Raw genomic sequence first — 26,820 nt, 5'->3', positions numbered from 1 at the left:
AGATTCTTAATTGTTAAGGTTGACATCCAAATTAGTGGAATGGCCAATATGCATATATTTCTGGAGGCTGGTCAGAACAGTGAATTTAAACCTGGTGAGGGAACTCTTGAAAGGGAAACTCCTTTCATTGATGCTGATCATTAACAAACTTCTAGTCAGACTTTCCTCCTGCTTCTGTTTACTAATGGTTACATAGCTAGAGAGAATGAACAATGAACCCAGGTGTCTTTGACTTCATGACTGGCTCAGGTTCTTGCTGTATATTGAATGTAGAAGGAATAGATAGAATTAGGTGGTTTTTGTTTATACATGTTTCCCGACTTTAAGCCAACCAGATATTTGATTATTCAGGTTTATGAGCAAGATAAATTATAGGAGTCTCTAAGCTACACTTTAAAACTAAGCTTTGAATATAAAAGTGTAAGTGTGGGAGAAGCAGCATGGAGTAGATGATTTCTAAGAGTTCTAGCTTATTCTGTTTCAACATAAATTTTCTCAACAGAATCTTGCATAAAGAGTAGCATAATTTTTTATGTATTAGTACAACAGCAAAGAATTTAGACTCAAAATTAGTCAGAGTTGTGACTGCTACTTAGTTAACTGAGAATTTGTTTCAGTGATTTTGTTACAAAAATTCAAGTTACAACTTTCTGAAACAAATCTGTTGTGAAAAGTGATATGAGGGGAAAGCTAGGTGTGGAAGTGGATAAAGCACCAGACTCAGGAGGGCCTGAGTTCAGATTTGACCTCAGATACTGGACACTATGTGACCCTGGAAGTCATTTAGCCCTCATTGCCCTGCCCCCCCCCCAAGTTTATATGAGCTTGTAACTAGTGTTTTCTTAGGTGATGAGGTTCATGTTGATATAGTAAAGACAAAACAAAATATTTGTAACTATATAGTATGAAATAGTGTAACCTAGTTTCTTTTCAAGAAGGACTTAGGTTCCATTAATTTTTTTTGTAATGCCTTCAGTTGTTGTTGGTAACATTTAGTTCTTTTTATGATAACACTATCTTAGTAACTAGTTGGCTTATCATTTTTAAGAGGTAAAAGATGACTTGAAGATACCAAAGGGACTTGAGATTGTAATTGGGAAGGAAGCCAAGTTAGTCTCTTAAGAAGAATGCTATACTGCCTTGTCAAACCCCTGTGGGCATAGATCACTGGAGATGTGCTACAGCAACTCCTAGAAGGGCACATTAAGCAGTTTTTAAGAACAGTTTAAAGTTCCTGTAGGGCCACTTATGAAAATTGCATTGGTGTTGGTTTTTTGTTTTTATTTTTTTAAACAATGTATATATAAGAGGCAAAGTAGAGTATTGAATAGAGGTAGAACTAGTGGTCTTAGTGAAAGAGGGCTAGGTAGCCTTTCAATACCTCAGACAACTCTGAAGATTAAAAATTGCTGAGCAGGTGCTGATCTTCATTGATAAAGTTTCTCTCTAGGAGTTACCAATGCCATTGAAATCATTAGTCCAGGGGCAGCTAGATGGCTCAGTGGATAGAGCACCGGCCTTGGAGTCAGGAGTACCCGAGTTCAAATCTGGGCTCAGACACTTAACACTTACTAGCTGTGTGACCCTGGGCAAGTCACTTAACTCCAATTGCCTCACTAAAAAAAAAAGAAAGAAAAGAAAAGAAATCATTAGTCCATCTCAAAAAAGTATCAACTATGGCTAATCATATGCATCCTAACTTCTAGTACTATCTTAAAGACAACCTAATAACGTTATAAACAACATCTGCCTGCCTCAGTGGAAAGAATCCCCATGCTGACAAAATTGCTGATCCTTGAAGATTATGTGTTTGTCACATAGTACTCGTGGGGGAAAGGGAGGAGGAGGAGAAAAAAGTGAACCAAAACTTATTGTTGGGGTCAAGATTTCTGGCTTGGGGTAACTATACCAAGAGACTTAAATAAGTTGATTTCAATGTTAGGTTTGTTGTTGTTGGTTTTTGTGGGGGTTTTTTTTATGACTGCACCATAGTTTTAATGTTTATCATTCACAAACCTTTTCTAAGTTTAGTCTTTCTTTTTTGTTGTGCTATTTTATTTTATTTTATTTTTTTGCGGGGCAATGAGGGTTAAGTGACTTGCCCAGGGCCACACAGCTAGCAAGTGTCAAGTGTTTGAGGCCGGATTCGAACTCAGGTACTCCTGAATCCAGGGCCTGCGCTTTACCACTTCGCCATCTAGCTGCCCCTGTTGTGCTATTTTAAAACAACTTTTCATCACTCTTGGTCAAAAAAGTAGTCATGATAAAAGCTCTCTTTACAGTAACTCTGAGGTAAAGGTGGTACAAGTCATAAGTATTCTTCTTACCCAGAACTTACTGCCTCCCACATTATTTAAAGCAGGAACACATTCTATTATTTATGCATTATGCAAGATTTTGAATAGCATATAGAAAAATGCTGTCTAGGTATTAAAAGCTGAAATGTGTAAAATATCCATATATTTATTAATTACATTTAAAAACAAAGTAAGCTGATATACATATATTTACTTCAGATTAGGATTCTTATAATTCTGTGACTCAGTCAATATTTTAAGGCGCTGACAAGTTTTTTTTTTAATTTCATCTGTGCTTATAAGCATTTGAAAAGTTCTTTTTAGAATTAGCCTTGAAGGAGGGTGGGAGAAAAATTTGGAACTCAAAAAATAACTTTACATGTAATTGAGAAAAATTAAAAATAAACATTTTTTAAAACCTAAACATTAAAAAAATAGAACTAGCCTTTAAAATCAGCCCTCAGGGATTTTAAAGTGCTTTTCAAGTACCATGTATTTAGTAAAGGGGGCAGCTAGATGGTGCAGTGGATTCCTTGCCAGGCCTGGGGTCAGGAAGACTCATCTTCCTAAGTTCAAATTTGGCTTCAGGCACCTAGTGGCTGTGTGATCCTTCACCAAGTTACTTAATCATGTTTGCCTCAGTTTCCTCATTTGTAAAATGAGCTGAAGAAGGAAATGACAAACCACTCTGACAAGAAAACCCCAAATGGGGTCAACAAAGAGCCAAGACAACCGAAATGACTGAATTTACTGTCCATAGGAGTAGATCCTTGGTGCATATATTAGTAATGGACAACTTTTGTGGAAATTAAATAGCAAGGGTTCAGGAGACAAAAGTTGACTTGGTCTTAGAGACAATTCCTTAAAGGCTTTCCCCCTTCTCTCATTCCTTGTATAAAGTTTTGCAACTTTCTACAACCATACATTAGCTATGCCCCTCCTTCAGAAGAGCTGGGATGTGGCCCTGTAATGCCATTTGGCCGATTTCAAAGGGTGTGGTTTTTCTTTTCTTCCCAAACTGTTAACTGTGGCAGTTAATCTTTTAAGCATGTGAAATAGCATTTCTGCATCTCTGTCTCCCATCCTGGCTTCTTTCATGTCACAGCTAGAATCCCACCTTCCTTTCCCAGTTCTAACTTTGAACTCCTTGAGCATTTTCCCTGACCCCCATTTTCTTTGTATCAACAGTGCCTAGATTAGTGCCTGGCACTTAGGTGCTAAATAAGGCTTGTTGACTGATTGACTTCATTTCTTACCTTGAGCCAGGTGTGTTCTTCTGGCAGGAAGAACTGCTCATGGTTAGAGAGAGCTTTTTCTTTTCTTCTTCTTTTTTTTTTTTTTTTGCAGGGCAATTGGGGTTAAGTGACTTGCCCAGGGTCACACAGCTAGTAAGTGTTAAGTGTCTGAGGCCGGATTTGAACTCAGGTCCTCCTGAATCCAGGGCCGGTGCTCTATCCACTGCGCCATCTAGCTGCCCCAGAGATAGCTTTTTCTTAAGGGGAGAGTGGTATAGGAACAGTCACAGAGCAGATAATTTGGGCGAGAAGAGTTATGGTAGCTAGAGTTTTTAATCCAACCATATCTTCATTTTAGCCATTCCCCGGGTATAGATCTGAACTGAGGTGCTCTGTAACCAAGTGTTTAAGAGCTTACATCTTCAGTAAGACTTTAGGGATATTCTATATAGAGAAAGGAGGATTCGCTTTCTGTAAAGAATGAATGAAGCAAAAAAAAAAAAAAGTTTTCAGTGGGGAGGGGTGGGGGGCTAGGTGGCTCAGTGGATAAAGCACCAGCCCTGGATTCAGGAGGACCTGAGTTCAAATCCAACCTCAGACACTTGACACTTACTAGCTGTGAGACCCTGGGCAAGTCACTTAAACCTCATTGCCCTGTGCCACCCCCTGCCCCCCAAATGAATGAAGCCAGTAGCTCCCATCTTCACAGAAAGAGGAGACAAACTGGTTCATTATTCCTAGTAAGCTAGTGATTGGTGCTGAGCAGATGAAAAAGGATAATTTGGAAACTTGAGATAATATTTCTGAATGAGTAGCGTTATATGTTCATTGGTATTTTAGAATCAAAAGTCCAGTTTTCTTTTAAAAAAGGGAACTGGTGTCATGTCAAAATTTGTGTAAAGCTTGTGTCTGCCTTTTAAGAGGGGGGTGACTTCTAACCTCCTTGCCCTCCTCCATACACAATTTTTCTTTTAAAAATTCAGTTAAACTGATGTAAAGTGACATAAGCAGAAACAGAAAAATGATGATCAACTGTGAATGACTTAGCTGTTCTCAGCAATATAGTGTTCTAAGACAATTCCAAAGAATTCCAGAGAAAGAACTAATGGAGTCTGAATGCAGATGAAAGCATATTATTTTTCACTTTTTTGTTTGTTTTGTTTTTCCTTTGGGTTTGTCTTTGGCAACACGACTAACATGGTAATATGTTTTGCTTGGTTAAACATGTATAACCTATATTAAATTGCTTACCTTCTCTGGGAAAGGGGGAGGGAGGTGAGAAAGGGAGGGAGAAAATTTGGAACTCAAACTTTAAAAAAAATGTTAAAAATTGACTAGATGGAATGGGGACTTTTCAGTTAAAATCATTGTCATGTGTTATGTGCAAGAGAATATGGCTATAGGCATTGGGTACAATACTAATATTTAGATAAGAAGTAATCTCTGAATCTGGTTGGTGTTTATGTTGCACATAGACAAATAACTATCATACAGGGTAATTGATAAATTCAGGATAAATGTTACATCCATAATTTATTAGATTGTTTTGACCCTGGGTCAGATTCTTAATCTCTCTGAACTTCATTTCTTTTTTTTTTTTTCCTAAAGTGGGGATGATCTACCAATGTCCCAGGAAAGTGCTTTGTAAATTGTAAAGCATTTTATAACATGTGAGTTATCACCAAGTGAGGTTAGGGGGAAATAGGGAAGTTTTCCCCATTGAAACAACTGAAGTGAGCTTTACAATGATGAATATTTCACCATGTAAGGTGGAAAGGAGAAAGTTTAGGAATAAAAAATACTATGAGTAAAGCCATAGTAGAAGTGTGAGGATGAGAAATAGCCCAGTTGAACTGAAATGTTGAACATGTGATTAGCAATAGTATCAAAATTCTGACATTTTGAGTGGTGCTAGATCATAGAGAACCTTGAATTTTGACAAAGGGTGTAGTCTGGTAAGTAGTTTGAAGGGGAATCAATTAGAAGCTGAAAGACCAGTTAGAAGGCTAGTGTAGTCCAAATGGTAAGGAAGGCTGGCCCTAGGTGGTTCCAGAGAAAAGCCTGAAAAGGACACAAGAGGTGTTAAGGGCTAAAATTCTAGCTAGTCTGTCTAAAATATCCAATGAGTGGTCGCCAATAAATTATAAGCTTCAGCAAGAGTTGGGCTTTTAAGCATTTATTAAGGAGAATAAGAATTTGATCTCTCTATTACAGGGAGAGCACATTTCTAGCTCCGCTCTCCACCAGAGTCCAAAGGAAAGAGTGCAAGTCAGCACCCAGCTCTTCCTTTTTCCTCCCACTAGCAAACGTCACTTTCTGACGCCAAAGAAAAGATGCATGTTCTTGCCCTCAAAGACCTTCCTTTCATGGCGGAACTTTTCTACAGTAAGTCTCCAGCAGGTGGCGTCATTCCAATCGTTACAGAGGCAATCAAGAGTAAAATGAACAAGATTTTACAGCTATATGTGGGAGATTTATGAGAAAGGTAGCACCACTTGAAATAGTGTCCAGTCAAAAAGTAGAACAAGATTTTCAGGAAAGAAAATGAAATCTGAATTTTGGGGTATGTGATGGTCTCAGAGTAAGATGACCTTCTATAGACTGTTGGAAATGTGGGTGTTTAAAAGCTTGAGAAAGAGCTGAGTTAGCAATACATAGATTAAAGAAGTTTCAGTGCAGAGACTATAGTTGAAGCCTTGGGAGTAGATATAGAAAATTTCGCATTTAAGAGTTTACCAGTTACAGATGGAGTAGGAAAAGAACAAGGTGATGGATTGAGGAGAAATTGCCCCTTCTTTAGGATGACCATTTGTGAAGAATGTTGTCGAGGGGGTTGTTGCTCCAGTTGGTCTATTTTGCTTTTTCAATGGGACTCATTGCTATTATGGAATTTGGGGCAAATGTAAATTTGGTAAATTTGATAGTGCAGTTAACATTTCTAAGTGTTTTTCTCCCTTATTCTCACTGCTCTTCTTAAAGTTGGAGTGCTTAATACAGCTGGTGAGAGCTGGTGCTACTCCGAATGTCTGTACAACACGATTTGCCCAAACACCTGCCCATATTGCTGCTTTTGGAGGACATCCTGAGTGCCTGATCTGGTTGATCCAAGCTGGAGCCAACATTAACAAACAGGTATAGAATATGACTAGACTTGCTTTTTTTTTTCTTTCAGTTGTGACCAATTTGCATTCTTGTATTTAGAATTGATATTCCAACCAGAGTTTGAGTTTTATTCAAAGTGCTAACTGGAATTTATTTTAATTGAATTATTTTGGATGAATGTCATTTATGAATCTACTTGTAAATACAAATCCAGGTTAAGAAATGAGACACATCCAATAAACAAGTACTATAGCTAAGGTAACAGCCAGATTTATGAAAGAATATAGAAAAAAATTTGGAATATCCTGTGGCTTATTAAAAACTGGAAAAGATAAAATGGACACAGTCTGTGTACATACATAGACACACTTATACATGTACACACATACATACACATGAAAAAAACCTGTGTTCTTACTCTTAAAGGGCTTATCTTTCATCAAGATAGAAAATGTAAATTTTCATATCTGTGTCCAATTCCTGTTTGTACTTTTTCCTCTTTTAATGTTTAGTATTAAAAGAAAATGCTAAGAGGAAGAATGTTTGGAAGACGGTAAGTGTGAAGGAGTTGTATTTAAGCTAGTGGTTTAAAAATTCTTATCTTGGATTTATTTCTGAGTAGGAAGAAATGCTGTACTATATCTGGAGACATTTAATCCCTGGTTTGACTCCAATGTTTGACCTGGTACCTGCTAAGTGGAAAGAGTAGGTAGTCTGTCACTTGGTGTAACTGACTGGCTCCCAGAGTAGTTGTTGATAACTATTCTTCACCTAATCTGCTTTCTTTTTTTTATTTCTGCCTTCTCTCCTTATACTCCATTGTTAAGTCTTCCTTATTCTCTCTTCTCCCCTCATATTTAGGAAAAGGGTACAAATATTCCCTTCCCAAACAGTTCTGGGAAAACTTGGACTGTAAAAAGCAGTGTACATCATTTCTCCCCCCCCCCCAGATAAGTTGTATATCCCTTGAATTTATATAAATAAAATTACTTAAACATGTGTTAAATAGCTAGTTAGACAAATGGCAGATCTTAGGACAAGTGAATTGAAGGATATAAACCTATACTTAAAATTCAATTTAGATTCTATTAAGCATGTCTCATTTTTCCTCTTATTTCCCTTCTCTAGCAGTCTCTGCATCTTGTTCCCTCCAGTCCCTCTTTTTTCTCCCCATACACACATTTGTCCTCTCTTGTTCCTACTTTCTTCTCCTTCAAAAGCAACCAGCACTTAATCCTTTAGTGCTTAAGTGAATGAATGATTTCATCAATATGGTTATTCCATTGTGTGTCAAAACTCATTGATATTTCCTACCTCTGTGATTCTTATCTGTAGTCATCCATAAATTCTCCACAGGATCTACCAATGTGCTAGAAAACTTCCTCTCGATTGCTACATTTTGTGAGTACCAGTGTAACTACTTTTTGTGGGTAGGTCATTGTTGGAAATTAGCTGCTGCCTACTTGGCCCAGTATGTGTGCCTTTATTACCTTTTGAGTCACTTGAAAGATTCTTTACAGATAGTGGTGTTTAAGAATCCGAAGCCACATAACACCAATCTCTTTTCAGATGTCCTTATGCTGATTTCATTAAATTATCATTAATATTTCTTAATATTATAAATATAATGTAATTTTATACAACACAATAATTATAATATTAATATAGTTAATAATTATAGTTATATTTTATTTTTAAAATTTTTTGTCAGGGCAATGAGGGTTAAGTGACTTGCCCAGGGTCACACAGTCAGTAAGTGTCAAGTGTCTGGGGCTGGATTTGAACTCAGGCCCTCCTGAATTCAGGGCCAATGCTTTATCCACTGCGCCACCATTTAATTATTATAGAGCCTCCTTAGTGAGATGCATGGTTATTCCAAAAGTTAACAATCCATGCAAACCTCCCCCCCAAATTAATGAAAAATGCCTAGAACACCCCCATTACTATATTTATTTTGTATGTAGCTTGCATTTACTTACCTGTGAATATATTGAATCTTTCCAGTAGACTGTAAGCCTCTTCATTAGAGGCAGGGATTGCCTTGATTTCGTGTCCCCAGCACCTGGCATAATCCCTAACAGGTAATCAGTGTGCATTTATGAAGTGACTACGTGCCAGGCACTGGGATAAACTGGGGATTTTAAAACACACACACACACACACACACACACACACACACACACACACACACACACCCCAGCCCAGCCCAGCCCCTGTCCTCAAAGAAGCTGACATTCTTATGGAGGTAGAAAATGTACTTAATGAAATATACAAGATGTATAGAAGGCAGATGGAAGGTTTTAGAAGGCAGGGTGCAGTAGGTACTAGGACCAAGAAAGGACTATCACAAGGTTTCATTGAAACTTGAGTTTTAAAGAAAATCAGGGGTTCTGTCAGGCAAGAGAATCCCATGCTGGGAGGACAGTCTTTGCCAAGGCACAAGAGATAACAAGGCAGTATTACATGTGACGAATAGCAGGTAAGCCAGGGTGACTGGACTGTGGAAGGCAGTAATGTGTAAGAAGGCATGAGGAATGGGGTGGCTAGGTGGCGCAGTGGATAAAGCACCGGCCCTGGATTCAGGAGTACCTGAGTTCAAATCCGGCCTCAGACACTTGACACTAGCTGTGTGACCCTGGGCAAGTCACTTAACCCCCATTGCCCCGCAAAAAAAACAAAACAAAACAAAAAAAAGAAGGCATGAGGAAGATAGGGGCTATATCATGAAAAGCTTCAAAATGCTAGAGCAAAAAGTAAGCAAAAATACATGCTTTGATAAATGCTTGTCAGTGTTGGTTTGGGTTTTTTAAAAAACCCTCACAACTATGCTTTATATTTGTCTCTTTGAAAATGGTGTGTGTTGTGGTCTTTCACTGCTAATATGGGCCCAGTCTTCATTAAAGATTCAGTTTTCCATTATTGACATTTGTCTAATGAATAAACGTTGAGACATAAAAGACATATATCAGATAAAGTTTAAAGAGGGTTTTAGAATTAGCTGTTTTAAGTTGTCCATACTAAAATCTTGAATATTTTTGGAGTAGAATTGATTCCTTTTTCTTAATTTCTGATTATGTAGAAGCATATTTTTCTTTATTACGTGTTTTGCCTTTAGGTTTTTCAACCTAGATAGTTGAGAACTGAGAGGGGACGTTGTCAATTAGATTAGAAAACTTCTTGATCCAGAGAAATTTTTATGCAACCCCAGGTGTATAAGTATATAAAATAGGTATACATAACCTTTTACTTTTGCCAAATATTTTTCATGACCCCCACATTCAGTTATGCAACACCATATGGGGTTGTGACCCAACAGTTTAAGAAGCTAGGTTCTATACAACTTTTCATGAAGTTTCAGAGAAGGTTCTGACTTGCAGTGGTTGAAGGAGTTTCCTTAATTGGAATTCCCTATTCCAGTGAAATCACAGATGTAGTTCTTGTCTCTATTTAACTCATGTTTTTCGCAAAAAATGTGTTCAGAAATCTTGTTTTACTAAGTCTTTTTTTCCTTATCTGAGACCTGGCTTAAAGAAATAATGGAAATTTATAAAGTTATCGTTTTCTCCATTCTACTGGTGACCCAAACCCCGCCCCCCCCAAAGGATTATTGACATCTGATAAAATGGACTTTTGGGGATTTTTGTTTTCTTAGTTGTTAGACATTTTCCTCTGCTCCTAGGTTCATTTTTCTAATTTTCTTTTTTTAAAAAAATCAGTAGGTAAAGTTTGTATTCCAACAAAAAGATCATGCTCTTTTTTCCTCACTTATATTTTTGTCATCTTCAAAATTTGGCCGACAGCATTCTCCTTGCAAAGCCCACTGTTCGTTGAATGAGTATCAGAAAAAGTTACTTAAAGTGTTATTTTTATTTGCAGGATTGTGAGGGTGAAACTCCTATTCACAAAGCTGCACGTTCTGGTAGTATGGATTCTATAAGTGCTCTTGTGGCTAATGGAGCTCAAATCGAGTAAGTGTGTTTTTTGTTTTTTAACTGTGAAACGGAATATAATTCAGAGTAGACTTTATTCAAAGAACACTAGAATAGACACTTTTTAAGTATTTCTTTAATAGTTAGATTTTTTTTTTTTTAACAATTAACCTCTGACACAGAAGAAGCGAAATTTTCTACTGTTAAGCACTTAGCAGACAAAGTTTGGCTTTGTTTTAACTTCACATACGATTCTATGGTGAAAGGCAGTGTAGTGCACTCAAAAATGCACTGGGTTATAGAGTCCATAGGTGTGCATGACACTTGGCCTTGCACAAGTTACTTACTTGATATTTATTTCTCTGTTTCTTCATCTATAAGATGAAGAGTCTGGGTATGAGGCCCTTCAATCGCCAAACTTCTAGATTGTAACTCTCTATGACCTCTCTGTGTCCTCATCTTATGAAATGAGGATGATCTCTGTGTTAGCCTTTGAAAAAAGACTATTGTGAGAGTTTCGATTTTCTATTTTCAGTTCCTTAGAGGAGCTGTGTATATATTATGTATATTTACATATATACAAGTGCACTCAAAACTTATTGGGGTATTGGCACAGTGGTAGCATTTATGATTCTAAATTTCAACACGAACTACTTTAAAGTCTTGGTAGAAAAATTTTGGTGCTTTAGTGTGTCTTAAAATACACTGAAAGCATATGATTTATACACAAGTACAAGGTAGCCTTGCATTAGTCATGTATTTTAGGTGTTGACTACTAGTATTATTTGCATTGTGTTAACTTTCTGGAAGGTTAAATTTTTTTAATTAAAATTTTGTACTTCTGCAATTTACAGCATTAACAAAATGGATACAGCTGTCAACCTTAGTCAAATGTGAGCTATATAGCTTATAATAACCAAAATAACTGTATTGGTTTTTCTTTATTATAATTTATTGAATTAGTTAAAACTTTTTTGTAAAATTAATTTCAAACTTTCTTAATTGGAGACATGAAAATTTGGCCTTTGAGTGAATAAAATAAGTTTTATATATAACAGACTTCATTTAACCCTTTGGTTTCCATTTTACTGTTGGCTCTGCCTCAGTTACAAAGATCTACCTTAAAGTAAATTTTGCTGTGGATGTTGTCAGGAAAGCAAAACTACATAGTCTATTATGGTTTATGTTCCAATACCAAGGACTGTATCTATGTATAAGATTTTCTTTCACTGAATACTGTTTTATAAAAGCAAGCCATTCAAATGAACTTGGGAATCACAGAGACTTTATTATTTGTCTTACTGAAATTTGACCTACAGTTATCTGCTGATAGAATGCTACATTGAAAGAAAACTTAGCTAGTAATATAATACATGTTTTCCCCCAAGGCCATACATTCCCATGAAATCCATTTTTTAAAAAATCTCCTTGAAAAAAACAACCACTTAAAAATATTATTTAAAGCTATATTTATAGTTAAAATTTACCTTTCATCAGGCATATCTAAGCTTAAATGCAGATTAAGTGTAACTTTAGGAATAATGTTAAGAGAGGTAGAATCTATTATGATTATAAAATAATTTATAGAAATAACCATTTCTATAATTAATATAGTTAACTGTTATAGAAATGACTTTTTAAAAGACCATAAAACCTGTAGTTTGATGCCTTTAGTTTTTCTCTGAATATTTTTATTCTGTAGCTTTTGGCATCTTGTATTTTAATAAGATGTTTTAATCATTTGAACCAGTAACAACATTATTTTTTTTTACTTTCAGCAAATACTGAATTTTATGTATAGATTATTTGAAGTTTTGTTCTTGATTCCAGGATCCTCAGGTGTCTTTTCCCTCAACCATCAACATAGTGTCTGCATGTCTGATTGGACATGGCTTCAACTGTTAATCTGTTTTTTCCTTTTCATTATGAGACCTTCATTATAGTCATTTCCTTGATAAAACTTTTTTTAATTGAAAAGTACTCAATTTCAATGAGAATGTATCCAAAAATGATTTTTTTTCTATGAAAGTTTTATGGCATGATGGTATTTCTAAGTTTTTAATTCAGTATAATTCTTTGGAATAAAACCTTGTAATTCCCAAATAATTCTTAAACAAATTTTTAACAGTTAATTAGGAAATGATTTATTGATGTTCATTCTACAAATTTTGTCATTTTTGTAGTTTTATTTCCCAAAATACACTACCATGGTGAAACTCCCCTAATATCTGTTATAGGTCTACTATTATATATTTACATGTAATGCTACTTAAACATATTCAGATTAAAGTAGGTAATTCAATTAAATTTTAAAAGCATTAGAATAGAATGGATTAACTTGGAAGCCTTTATTTCACTTTTATATTACTGCATATACTGGGCTAAATTATATTTACTCTTTTCCTCCATTAACATTTAGGGAAGTGTTTAGGTTTTATTTTACATGGAAAAAGTAAGTTTCTTTTGTATTTTGTTTCAATTTTGCTTTCTTGTAAATATCCAAGACCTTAAAATTTTGTGCTTTACTGATTATCATCAGGTAGATCCCTTTAAGAGTGAGTAGGAAACTACCAAGTACTTGTGGATAGAATGTTGCTATATAACTTACCTGTTAATGTAGGTTGCAACTATTAAGATAACGCATATCAGCTGCTGTGCATCGTATTAAATTTTCTAGCACCACACGTGAGTATGTTAATTGGACTTTATTTTTCTTTATTTGCTTGTTAATTGTAACTTTTGGTGCCATGTTTTCTTTTCCCTTTGAGATAAACTTTTTTCAGGCTTAAAAAAATAGAATAGGCTTAACATAGATATGTTATGAATTTTACCTATACAGTTTGGTAAAAGGAATTTCCTCGCTGGGAGTTGTCTATACCAAAGAAATCACAGAACAACCCCACCACCACCACCACCTCCCTGAATATTATAATGCAGCATTTCTCCATAGAAATTTAGAAATTCAGAAAAATATAATTTTATAATGATGTTTCTGTTTGTATACTTTGTTATGACCTCTGCAAGTAATTTTTATTCTCATTTAGATTTATGTTTTTTAGTGCTTAGCATTTATATTTATTTGATTCTATATGTAGGGTTACTTCAAACTTTCTAACTACAGCTACCATTTAAATATGTTTCATAGATTGTATCCTATAACAGGAAGATTGACAAAATCAGAGCATCTTTTTCTTTGATTATTCCATAAGACTGTTTAAATAGCTAACCTCTGGTAGTATAAAGGAAAAAGTTAATTAATACCTTTTGAGTATCCATAGTTTTAATAAAATACAATCAAATATTGATTACCTTTTCTTTTCTCTTCTTCAGGAGGAACCACAGTCACCTTACTTACTGGCTCTGCTCTTTTAGGTTTTCTAAATAGAAATAAAGTAGGATACAGTTGAGCTTATGCATTGTGACTAATCTTCCCCATCATAAAGAGTAAAGCACTCAGAATGGGCGATCAGGCACATTTTGTCTCATCTGAATCTTCTGAATTACATGTTTGTTAGCTTTGGCTAAGCTATAAAGTACCCCAATTATAGTTGAGATAGCCAAACTTTTGTAATGATTGGAATGATGCCACCTGCTGGAGACTTACTGTAGAAAAGCTCTGCCATGAGGTGAAGGTCTCTGAGGGGAAGACCATGCGTCTTTTCTTTGGTGTCAGGAAGTGACATTTGCTAGTGGGAGGAAGGGGGTCGGGGGAGCCTGGTGCTCTGACTCGCTCTCTTTCGTGTGGACTCTGGCAGAGAGCGGAGCTTGGAATGCTCTCTCCCTTTGATAGATGAATCTAGGCCTTTCTCTTTCTCTTCACCAAATTCTTATTCTCCTTAATAAATGCTTAAAAGTCTGACTCTTGCTAAAGCTTATAATTTATTGGCAACCACTCATTAGATTTTAGACAGACTAGCTAGAATTTTAGCCTTAACACTTTGATAAACTGTATTTTCTTGACACTTGTAAATGATTGGTTCAGTGTCAAAAATATTAATGGAATAAATGTGTAAACCAAATACTTTTTTTTCCAAGTGATATAATACAGGTAGAATCCTAATAAAGCAATTTAGTGGACTGTGAAAATTAATTTTTAGAATTTTGTTGATTTACTTTGCTTAAAATAAGTGGGCCATTGGTAGAATTGGGGAATACAGTGTTTGTATTAACATGATTCGAGACCTGTGTTGCAGCATGAAAGTCTTGTCATCTGCATTCAGGTTTTATAAAATGTTTAAAAATGTTTTTGACATCGTCTGTTCTAAATTTGTATTTTGTAGTTGCAAATAAAAGCAGCTATCATTTAAAACTAAAATATGGCTTTATTTCTCTTCTGCTTGATTCTTTTGGTTTATGGATTTTTCAGACATTAAATAGGAAAGTTCACTTGGAGCTAAGGAAACTAAAGTATTAAAGATCTTTTATAATTTAAAAAATGTTCCATGTATTATGAAAAATATGTAGGTTTTACCTTAAGAGACATTGCTTTATAACTTGAGATATATGGGATTCCAATAGCTCGGTGGCTATTTTTAAAAATTTACTCATTAATATAGCAGGTATGCACTGTAATAGAAAGCAAAGGTTTAAAATGTAAGAATTTTTCTATCTGGCATTAACACAATTAAAATGAATGACTCAATTGGAGCTAAACAGGCTTATTTGGGTAATTTAAAAAATTGTAGATGCCTACATTATCTAAAAGTTTGAGTGTATAAGGTGTAGCAACTCATTTGTAAAATGGTCATCTGCTTATTTGATTTTTCTTCATTATTTTAAATTCCTAGCCCTTCAGTGAAGGACCTTGATGGTTCTGAACAAAAGTTAATCTCTTGCATAACTTTCAGCTGTGCTCTTTTAGGGTCAGTATTTTAGTGCTTTTGGTTAATGTTTATCTAATCCACAAGGCACCTGAAGATTTTTTGCAGACATTACTCAATTAAATTGTGTCCCAACAGATTTATTTTGGGGGAGGGGGGAGGTATTAGTGTTTACCCACAGCCATGCAAAGGCCATGCCTTGTACTTTATAGAAATCATTGAAGTCATTAAGTGAGTTTCTTATTTTTTCTTACTCCTTACTTCAAATATATCATCCATTATTTTCTATTTCTTTGTTCAGTCTCTAAGAAGGAGGTGGTCCTTCTCTTTGCTAGGGCCAACCCCTCTACTTATGTCCTTGGTTTCCTTTCAACAGATCTTCTCCAGGACCTTAATTCTTTAGCCATTTACACCAATCTTCATTGTTTCTTTGTGCTGGAGGCAACATTGTATTAGGTAGAAAGGGAAACTTGAGTTGTAATTCTGCTTAGCAGCTATGTGACCTGAGCAAGTCATTTTTCTTGTCTGAGCCTCATTTGTGAAATGGTTCTATACCAGTAGCACATCCTCAAGGCTGTTTTGACGATCAGATAAGATAATAATTGTAAAATGCTTTTCAAACTTTTAAGCACTATATAGATATTATTGTTATTATTATTGATATAGTAACAATAGCTTTGTTGCTTCTGCCTAAAAGCATGTCCATAGGACTTCCAAAACAAAAACATTAAATATATTTCACTTAACCTTTATATCTCTTCAAGCTATGGCCCTATAACCCATGACTTTTTAACTGGCAAATTCCTAGAATTATCTGGGCTTCCTGCCTCCTCTTTCCTCACCAGTCAAGCCTGAAACTGATTTCTTGATCATTACCAATAATCTCTTAACTGTGGAATTTGGTGGCCTTTCTTCAGTCCTTATTTTTCTTGACTTCTCAGCTTTTGAAATTGTTGACCAACTCTTACTGTATGTTTTCTCTTCTGTTGGCTAGTGTGACACTTGTCTCTCCCTTTGTATCTAACTATTCTTCCTTAGTTTCCTTGGCTAAAACATCTGATTCCTGACCTTTCTTCTCTTCTCTTAATAATCTCATTAGCTCCCAAGGGTTCAAGTAGAATTTTTCTGCAAACAGATCCCCAAATTAATATTAAATTCAATATGTTATGTGTATATACATGTGTGTGTATATGTGTATACATAAACTTATGTGTATATGCATACAAAATCTTAATCTCTCCTCTGAACTTCAGTGATGCACAACCAGCTACATTCTGGTCATTTTCACCTCTACTTTCTGTCACAGCTTCTCAAGTTTATCTTGTCCATAAGATATCTTTTCCTCCCACCAAACCCACTCTTTCCCAACGCGTCATTATTTCTACTGAAGGTACAGTTCTTCTAGTCACTCAGGTTTGCAGCCTCAAAGTCATCCTTGACTCTTCACTCCTCCATCCTTCCTATCTCAAATGCAGTCACTTGCCACTTTTTGTTGATTCATCTTCCACAATATCTCTTGTATCTGTTCTCATTTCTGCTCCCACAACAGCTATTGTATAAATGTGCTCCCACTTTAGTCTCTCTACTCTCTAATCATTCTTTTCCATAACTGCTGAAATAATCTGACCTATTCAAGAATATTTAATAGCCTTAAAGGAGGAAATAGAAACTCAGCTTGGCATTTAAAGTCTTTACTCCAGCCTCTCTTTCCAGACTTATTTAATGTTACTATCCTTCATATACCAACTTTATGCCTGGATTGTACCCTTATCTTCACCTTTACCTGTAGGACTCAACTTAGATGCACATTATACTAGAAGTGTTTTCTTTACTTGTCCCTCCTCATTTCCAGTTTCAAGTTCTCTTCCTCAAGAAGTTCTTTGTATTTAGATTTCTGGTGAACCCTTCTTCCCCACCCCCCACCCCCATCCCAAGTTGAAGGTTAGAAGACTGGCATATTTTTGTCTGTATCCCTGGCACCAAGCCAGATTATTAAACATGATGCTTAAATATACTTTGTCAAATCGAACCTGGTTGTAATTATTTCCAACTATTTTTTAAAATTTCCCAAGTTGTGATTTCCAGGCTCTTTCAAAAATTTTATTAGTTATTGTGAAAGCTTGCACATTAAGGAATTATTTACTTAGCAGTGAAGCTCCTCACAACATGCAAGTTGTGAGAAAAGTAAGATGATTATATTGTATTCTCTTTTGGGGGGGGGGTAATGGGGATTAAGTGACTTTCCCAGGGTCACACAGCTATTAAGTGTCAAGTGTCTGAGGCCGCATTTGAACTCAGGTACTCCTGAATCCAGGGCCAGTGCTTTATCCACTGCGCCACCTAGCTGTCCCCTGTATTCTAGTCTTAATAGTTCAATTTAGGCATTTGACTTAGGGTGGAGTTTTTTTCCCATAATTATTATCTGGAATAGTACATAAAGTTTTCATGCTTCACTTTGATAGATAAACATTTTTCTAAGTCTTGCTTCTAAATGAAGCCAATAGGCTTCTAGTTATTTTAGATCTAGACATTTTTTCCCGTGTTTAAAAAAACACACCCTGAATTATAAAATAGAAAATGCTACTTTATACCATTACCACTGAAATTATCCACAACAGTAGAAATAATCTAATTGTTCTTTTAATTAAGCAAAATTTTTATATCTTTAAGATCTAAGGCATACTATGTTGGTAGACAGATCCTGTGCATTGATAGAATAACAAAGTCTTCAAGTATTTTAATGTAAGCAAACCTAATTTGGCTTCAAACAGCTGCATTACAAAATTGACCTAAGTATCTCAAACTTGAAATGAAAACTTGGCACCAAGCGTCTTTTAGGTAGAAACTTTGTAAATGTGTAGTTTCTTCTTATAAACTGTTACCTAAAGAATATGTATATAAGAAATTCATACTTATTTCAAAATTTTTATTTGGAGACCAAAGGGTTAAATATATATATATCTATGTTTATATACATGTACTTTTCAAATTATTTTACTGAAGAAATTGACTACTGTTGCTAATGTTTGTACATATAGACATATAATGTTTTGATCTTTTTTTTAATGATTCCATGTATTTGCTTATTTTTGTCTAGGAATAGTTACTAATGTATTTGAGATACAGCAAACCAAATTATAAAGTTACCAGAATCGTGAGTTGACTAATGGTTTTTAGTCCATACTGTTAAATTTTTATCGAAATATTGACAGACTTAAATTGGCTTCATGCTAAAAAATATCGTTATTAGAAGGCAGTGTCCTGTTACAGTATCTCATGGTTAAGGTGGTCACATGACAATGGCTTAAACGCAATGAATAATGTGCTCCTGCACCATATGTATGTATATGTATTTTTAATCTAAATGTTGCCTGCAAATATGTGATCCCTTATGATATAAGTTTCCTGTTTTATGAACCCTTGCCCGTTTTAAATCAAACAGAAGATTCTGAAACTGTAAAAACTACACATGTCAATGTTTTACAGCTACGTAATTCGAATTGACTTGATTTTTTCAAGTAATCCTAGAAAGGGGGAGCATTCCATATAGAAACTGCTGAAACTGCCACAGGTGCTTCTCCGAAAACCTTACAGTTGTGGCATTGAATGTTCAGTATCGCTTCCTTTCTCCACACAAGGCATACTGTTGAGGTATTTGTTGCGGTGATTGGTTTTAATGCTAATCTAGGAATTCAGATATAGAATCTTTAGATTTGCATGCTTTGCTTACCCTAATTTATGATATCTATCTTTATTTGTAAACTAAACTAACAATAGTTAAGTTGAGATCAGTATTCTTAACAGAAATATTACATTGATATTCAAAAGATGTGGTTTATTTTATATTGTCGCATGGCATTAACAAAAAGAAAACGTGACCCGAAGGTGATGTGAAACTCAGATTTTTTTTAAAAAAGCCTTTTCAGTAATTACCTTGTAAATACTGAGTTTAAAAAAAAAACACTAAAAATAACATGGTTTTTCTTTATTAGAAAAGCCTATTCATACACCACCTTTATTCCTGTGACACTATAAGTGGAAAATATAAAGAGGAGTTGCTGGCAGTATATTGGAATTTTTAAAAAAATTACTTAATGCCCTAACTCCCAATTCTTAGTGAACAAAGGTTTGTTTAACTCTTGTTCAATGTTGTGTCCAATACATATTTATTTTTTCTAAATAATTTAAGTCAATAAAAAGGGAACATAAATATCTGTCCTACATAAAGGGGAGACAGTCATACATATTTTTGGTCCTGATATTGAGCAAGTGCAGTTAATCCCCATATAAAGTTGTTAATTCGTGTTTTTCCATTCCTTCATAGAACAAATTCAGAGAAATCAAGAAAACTAAATTCAGAGAGAAAGTTGTTGGCCTTGATTAAAGATAATCCATACCAGTCTTAGTAAAAGTATATATAATAATGTTTTACGAATTTGGATGGATATACTGGTAAAATAAATGTATGCATTTCTATTTGTATCTCAAGCAACTATCTCTAAGAATTACTGTTCTATTCATATCATTTATCTTAACAAAACAAGAGGAAAGTTAAACCGTAGGACTACTAGATTACTTTTCAGTCTATTACACTACTTTTCAGTCGTAATCTGAAACTCAAGAAAGCCTATTAAGTATAGATTTTAGGTTTTTATTTTAATGTTGTGTAAATCCAAGGCATATTATATTTTTTAAAAGGCATTTCAAATCTAAGGTGTTTCTTTAAATTTTTTTGTCTTCAGAGATATAATCTCTGAACAGTGTATATCTAATTTCATTATCACTTCAGTTGTCATTAAAGATAGAACTTTTTTTTAAGCTTTTGGTGTAGCACTGTGGCTCCAATTCCTTTTAATTTCCTTTTGGAGTACTGTAATATATATACATTCTGAAACAACAACTTAACTCAGACACCTCTTTAGACTTTAAGAATATAGACATGAAAATTATCTTGGAATAGTTATAAAAAAAATAGAAGAAAGATTTAAGTGCTTTTTTGGATATTTAGATTTATTCTGTAATTCTTTAAAGTAGAAGTATTGGGAAAGAGAATCTTGTTAAGCAAAGTATAAATTTTGTTAAAATGATTGAATCTTGAGTTTACTATTTGCTCTCTGTTATCAGATATTAGATCCAAAAGGGGCCCTTTATTTTCTTGCTGTCTAAAGTGTGAGGGTATTCTGATTTGTATAGATCTTCATGACGATATTTCTGTTCTGGAGTAATAATACCTTTTTAATAGAAGTCATTAAAATTGGATATAGATTCATTGTATAAGAAACACATTGAATACGCAGAAAGTTGAAGGTATGTTTTGGTGACTATTTTAAGAAAAGAGGGTAGAAGAAAGATCACTGCAGTGGAGTCAGGAATATGCCAGTCCTGGTTTCAGGTCTGCTGCTACATCTTTTGGTGACCTTAGGCAATTCACTTCTTTGGGTCCCAGTTGCCACACCTATAAAATGAGTATTCTTGAATTAGGTGATTTTGCAACTTTGAGTACTCATTCCAGACTGTCATTCTTTTTTCAATCCTACATAAAATGACATATTTGAAAATAACTAACTACTATAGAAATAGATTAAAAAATGGAAAACAACTAAGACAATTTTTTCTTGATTTATTTTAAATTACAGTTATTACAGAGTGATTTTTAAAGTATATGTTAAACCACTTAAAGTTTCTAAAAGAAAAAACAACAACAAATAAACATGAACCCTTAGTACTACCAAGTAAGTATTGTGTTGTCTCTAGATTTCGGGGTACTAAGGATTATAAGTGTTTGTGACATGATTAATAATTGAGATTGTAAATTATATCTGCAGTTTAATAACCCAAATAAGTCATTACATAACCTTTATCAAAACACATAATTTTTTAACTGGGGCAGCTAGGTGGCACAGTGGATAAAGCACTGGCCCTGGATTCAGGAAGACCTGAGTTCAAATCTGTTCTCAGATACTTGACATTTACTAGCTGTGTGACCCTGGGCAAGTCACTTAACCCTCATTGCCCGCCCGCGCCCCCCCCCCCATTTAAATTGTATATTCAGTAAATAATTGTGTGCCCAGTCCTGTGGGATACAAAAGACATGGTCTTTTCCAAAGAAGCTTATAAACTAGTTGGAAGGCAGTACATACAAATGAAGCAGTCAGTGAACAAGATAGTATTTCCAATTAATTACATGCTTATATAATAAAGGGCTACATTATACAGAATAGACAATTGAAGAATAGGACATTTTATGGTAAGGTGCCATTGTCAGTACAGATTAAAGGCAAAGAGTTTAAAAAGTTACATGGAAGAACTAGGTATGCATTATATAAATAGATTGCCAAATACAAACTAATAATAACTGACATTTTAAGATTTACAGAGCACTCTCTGCATGTTAATCTTTGAGCCTCACAACCCAGTGAGGTGGTATTATTCCATTTTGTAGGGTATCTTGCAGATAGGAAAATTGAGGCCTTCTCAGAGAGGTTTAGTTTCCTAGCATGGAAGATGGAATTTAAACATAGGTCTCTTACGACTCCAAGTCCAATGCTCTTTCCACTATACCACACTGCTTTACACCCAGCCTCAAACAGGACAAAACAACAAAGCTAACAACATTGTGATGATATGCTTCTATTGAACATTGGAAGTAAATAGTGAATTGGGAAATTCTTGTTGAAATAACGGAACATTTTCAGTTTAGTGATGCTTAATATATCATCACCAATCAGCACTTCTGAAGTACTAGTACTCTCACTCAAATTCTGCTATCTGTTCCTTGGTTGGGGAAATTTAAATCTTCTAAAGAAAATTTTAACTCTTGTTTCCTTATTCTTGGCTCATGTAACCCATTTGTTTTTTATTAATATTCTTTTAAGTCTATAAGTAGTTTAGAAACTAGCAGAACTCTGCTTAATTCTATTAATTCCTTTGCATTTTCTCATGTTTTTAAAGTTTAATTTTGTGAGAAATCAGAATGCATTGAAGCTTTTTAATTGGACTAAATTGACTTAATCTTATTATCCAAAATAAGGGCTAATGCCATGTCCTTTCCCTTTGAGGGAGAAAGAGGCTATAGGAACCTTTACTATTCTGCTCATTCATCCCTAGTAACTCTTTTCTTCCTGGCAGTAAACATATTGGTACTATTTTCTTTAGGATACTAAATTCACTTAAAAGACTGAGAATTGCCATACCAAGCTAACTAACTCATGATCCATCCAGCCCAATATTCTGTTTGAGCATTGAAGGATATTTTGTAGGAAGATGATGTTTTCCTTTTGTCAACTTCAGAATTCAAGCATTTCTTCAAATAGCTTTTGTTTAACATGTGAGCTTATCTAGATAGTTTAAATCTATATTTACAACTTTTTTAGGGCACATATTCTCAAAACTTCCTGTATCGTGTAGTAATATTTGACTCTTTCTCCTAAATTCATATGTCTTCAGTTTATAGTGGGGAATGCCACTTCGTTCTGTTCTTCCTGAATCTGGAGAGCAAGCCAACATTTATAATATTTATAGGCTTCTTACACAATTTTTGTAAATTGGAGTCTTAATCTTTTTTATTATTCATTCATATAATTAGCTCTTTCATTCTTGATCATGTTGCCTATCTTTCAGCCTTTCCTAGGGTCCAGCGTATTATTATTTTGAAATTTAGTCAAGCACTTCATTTTATACAACTCCCTTTGTACAAACAGCCCACCAAAATATTCTGACCCAACTTCATCTTCTTTGCTTTTATCCAATTCATACCTCAAATTTAGGTGTAAGTTAAATTCTAGAAAACATTCATCAGAGTTTGTAACTTGAATAGTTAGTGAAATTGTCAGTGATACTCCTCAGGAATCATCAACATATCTAATTTGTTTTCATTTGTAAACCTTTCCCTGAAATTGGAGAGAGCTTTTGTAAATAGATTTTTTTTTCTGTAGAATTCTTACTTCTTTAGCTTTTTTATGTTTGAACAAAATCAAAAGAGGCGAAATTTCTTGAAAGAATTTGATTTTGATATTTACAAAGCTTTGATACTTAAATTGATTTTTTTCTCATTTAATCTCATATTTGAGGGAAATTTTTTCATTACTTTTTTGTTTGAGCTCCAGACTTTCTTAGAAGTTTGACAAAGGAATAATATAAATCTTCTTGTCATCTGTGCATGTGAAATTCTGCTTTGTTATTGAGTCAATAGCTTTGGGATACTCAGCCTCAAGATATTTCTCATTCTTATTAGTGACTCTAGGAAATGATTTTAAATTAAGGGCTTTTAAATCTTTATCTAAAATACTTCTTAATCTTTTATTTAATTGTTCTTTTTAATCTTGCCACCACTATGTACTGAATAGGTATGGAGAATATTTTAGATTTTTACCTATTAGATGCTTTTCTAATAAATTGATCCTTCAGCTAATTTTGTGGTTTTTTTACAGGGTTCTCCCTTTCACCCCTACACCACCCCCCAAAGCAATATGTATTCTTGTCTTCCAGGCAAACTTCAATATGGAATGGCTTTGTCCCTAAAATTTCCATTTGCTATGAATTGCCTAACTGATACTCTAAAATAAACTTGTGCTTGAAAAAAATTGATAGTCATTTTATTGAGACCTTCATTTTAATACTTGAATCTTAATTTTCATTGCTAGATAAAGGTGTCAAAATCTAGATTCTTCTAAGTAATACATGCATATTCTATCATAAAGAATTAATTATTTATAAGTGTGTAAGCAGATTTTCCAAAAGGAATAGACAGTCTTGGCCAGTTTTTCTATCCAAGTAATCATCTAAGTAATATTGGTTTCTAATCAATACATGAGGTCTTTCAGGAAAATAATTAGGATACCTAATTTTAGTGTCAAGTTAATCCCCCAGCTTTCCACTTATAGTGTCACATATTTGAATAAAATCTGCTATGAGCATATCTAAACTTTATCAGTAATATTTTTTTTTATTAGGCAGAATAGTGATTGTTATATGAATGCCATGGACAATTACTAGTACATGTTTGTTTTGATTATATAATTAACTTTTTACTCAAGATAGAATATTGGATTATAAAATAAGTATAGGCAGATGATAGAATTCAGGATTTAAGCTTAGTCTGAAGTTAATAAAGTTTTGATTCTTCAGATTAAGCATTTTATTATGCTATTTATGTTAAATAGGAATATAACTTTTTAAAAGGGAGCTTAGAATATTGATTTTTGTCTTCATACACTGTCTTCCAAATCTTGCTTAGAAACCAGATGTATAAGAGCAAAAGTTAGTTAAAGAACTAAGATGATTTACTTATTCTTTAACGAAAATTTGCTGTAAATTTGTATAGTCTTTCTCTCTATCTCTCTCATATCACCTTCAGATAGTTAGTCAGTAAGAACAGCAGGAGCAGCAGCCAAGTTAAATTGCTAACGGAATGTAATTCAGTTTTTTTGTATTATGCAGCTTAAGAAATGCCAGTGGCCTGACAGCAGCAGACATTGCACAAACCCAGGGTTTCCAAGAATGTGCCCGGTTTCTCTTAAACCTCCAGAATTGTCATCTGAATCGTTTCTATACTAATGGCACCTTAAATGGGGTTCATCAGAATGCATTTCCTAATCATGTTAGTGGTGGGACAAATCGAAAGCGGTCGTTTGAAGATATCGAGTCTGCTGGAATAAAGAAGGCTAGAACTGAAGGTGAGACTGCTTTAGAGGTGGGAAAGAAACTAGTTTTAATGAGCACATTGCCTTTTTGTATATCTTACTTATTTCAGCCATAAAGGCCAAAGGCTCCCTTTTAGATCAGTGGGAGCTTCACAGACAAGGAGATCGTGCACCGAGAGAAATACTCTTGGTTACCTTCAAGTTTTCTTCTATGTAGCTGTGAAGACTGGCTTCTTATGAAAAGGTGGGATAAGAGAGATTTTAATAGGCTCAAAACATGCTGAAGAACAAATGTTAATGCAATCTTGCTACCACTCAAGTTTACTTAGGCATTGTGACATACATTATAGAAATATTTTCTGTGTTGTACTTGTATTTGAAATATAACTATTAAAAAATTCTGCCATTGTGCCTGATTTATTTGGTTTTTTACTGTTACTGAGCTTGTGAAAAAAATTTCTGGTAGCATGTCAATGTGACCATTTTGACCCTTGGGTAGACAAAAGTGTACACCCACATATAAATTGACCTGATCTTTTCATGGCACACTGTTATTTTAAGACAATGTTCTGCTTATAAGGTAAGTAAACTGAAGTTGTGAGTGGCCTTTTTCTCTGATACATTGTTCTTTTAATCATAGGTATGCTGTGCAAACGGTTTGCTTATTTTAATTTTCCATTGTAAACCTCACTTTAAGTAGTTTTATATCTGCTATCCTGCTTTGAAAGAGATGAAAGACTTGGTTTGGATGTTTTAGCCTATATAAAATAGTATCTATCTGTCTATAGGTTAGACATTGGCACTGACTTAAGCAATAAACTTCTTGAGCCAAGTTAGTAATTTGTAAATAACACAAGTAGGAAGTAAATAATAGTTTGATTATAGAATAAGAATTCAAAAATATTTTCTCAGGGTTAGAACTATGGAAAAGCAGGAAGAGGAAATAGATTTAATTATAAAATTCTGCACATAATTAACAAATTAGCAATATAAATGAAAGATCCTGTTATCTTAGCGGTAAGATTAATATGAATTAGCTAGCAGGGTGATATCAGCTCCAAAAGCTAATGATACCTCAGACTTCATTAATGGTATCCAGACACAGGGAAGCAAATGTGCATATTTAATGTTCCAGGTGCTACATTTTGAAGGGGACATTCATAGGATTGAGGGGGGGAGTTAGGTCTTTGTCTAGTGTACTGTAGTGGATAGAAAAATGGCCTGTGATCAAGTTCTAACTCAGTCACATACTAGTTGTATGACTCCAGATAAATTATTCAGTGCAGCTCTCCAGCGAGCTTCCTTGTGCATCCCTTTTTGTGTGGTGCTAGAGAACAGAGCCAGGGTCAGAGAATGTAGGTTTGCAGAGAATTTCATAAAACCAAAACCACCAACAGGACCTTCGTCACCTCTTACCTATGCTATTGTTAACATAGGTGGTCTCCCCACATTCAACTTCTCCATTCTTTCTTACCCTGAGCTTCCAAATTGATATTCCTAAAACACATATCTGACCATTTTACTTCCCTACTTAAGAAGCTTCATTGATTTTCTTTTGCCTCCAGGAAATATAACTTTCTCTGTAATATAAAGATTATCACAATGTGAATTCAACATTTCTTTCTAGACTGATTTGTATCTACTTACATATTTACATTTTTGCAACATAGAATGTGGAGGGGCAATCTTTTTTTTTGGCAGAGCAATGAGGGTTAAGTGACTTGCCCAGGGTCACATGGTCACATAGCTAGTAAGTGTCAAGTGTCTGCAGGTCCTCCTGAATTCAGGGCTGGTGC

General features: G+C 34.5%; 1 protein-coding gene across 2 annotated transcripts in view; it reads left to right on the top strand.

Moving 5' to 3' along the window:
* ANKRD10 (ankyrin repeat domain 10) overlaps nucleotides 1-26,820 on the top strand; it is a 51,885-nt gene that overhangs the window by 3,301 nt on the left and 21,764 nt on the right. For both annotated transcript variants that reach the window (XM_043996581.1, XM_043996582.1), the window contains exons 2-4: nucleotides 6,512-6,664; nucleotides 10,511-10,602; nucleotides 24,822-25,057. In XM_043996581.1, coding sequence (XP_043852516.1) covers nucleotides 6,512-6,664; nucleotides 10,511-10,602; nucleotides 24,822-25,057 — 481 coding nt within the window. The remainder of the gene's footprint in view (nucleotides 1-6,511; nucleotides 6,665-10,510; nucleotides 10,603-24,821; nucleotides 25,058-26,820) is intronic.

Source organism: Dromiciops gliroides, chromosome 3 (genome assembly GCF_019393635.1).
Source record: "Dromiciops gliroides isolate mDroGli1 chromosome 3, mDroGli1.pri, whole genome shotgun sequence".
NCBI classification, from domain to species: domain Eukaryota; kingdom Metazoa; phylum Chordata; class Mammalia; order Microbiotheria; family Microbiotheriidae; genus Dromiciops; species Dromiciops gliroides.
This window is presented reverse-complemented; position numbering and strand designations above follow the sequence as displayed.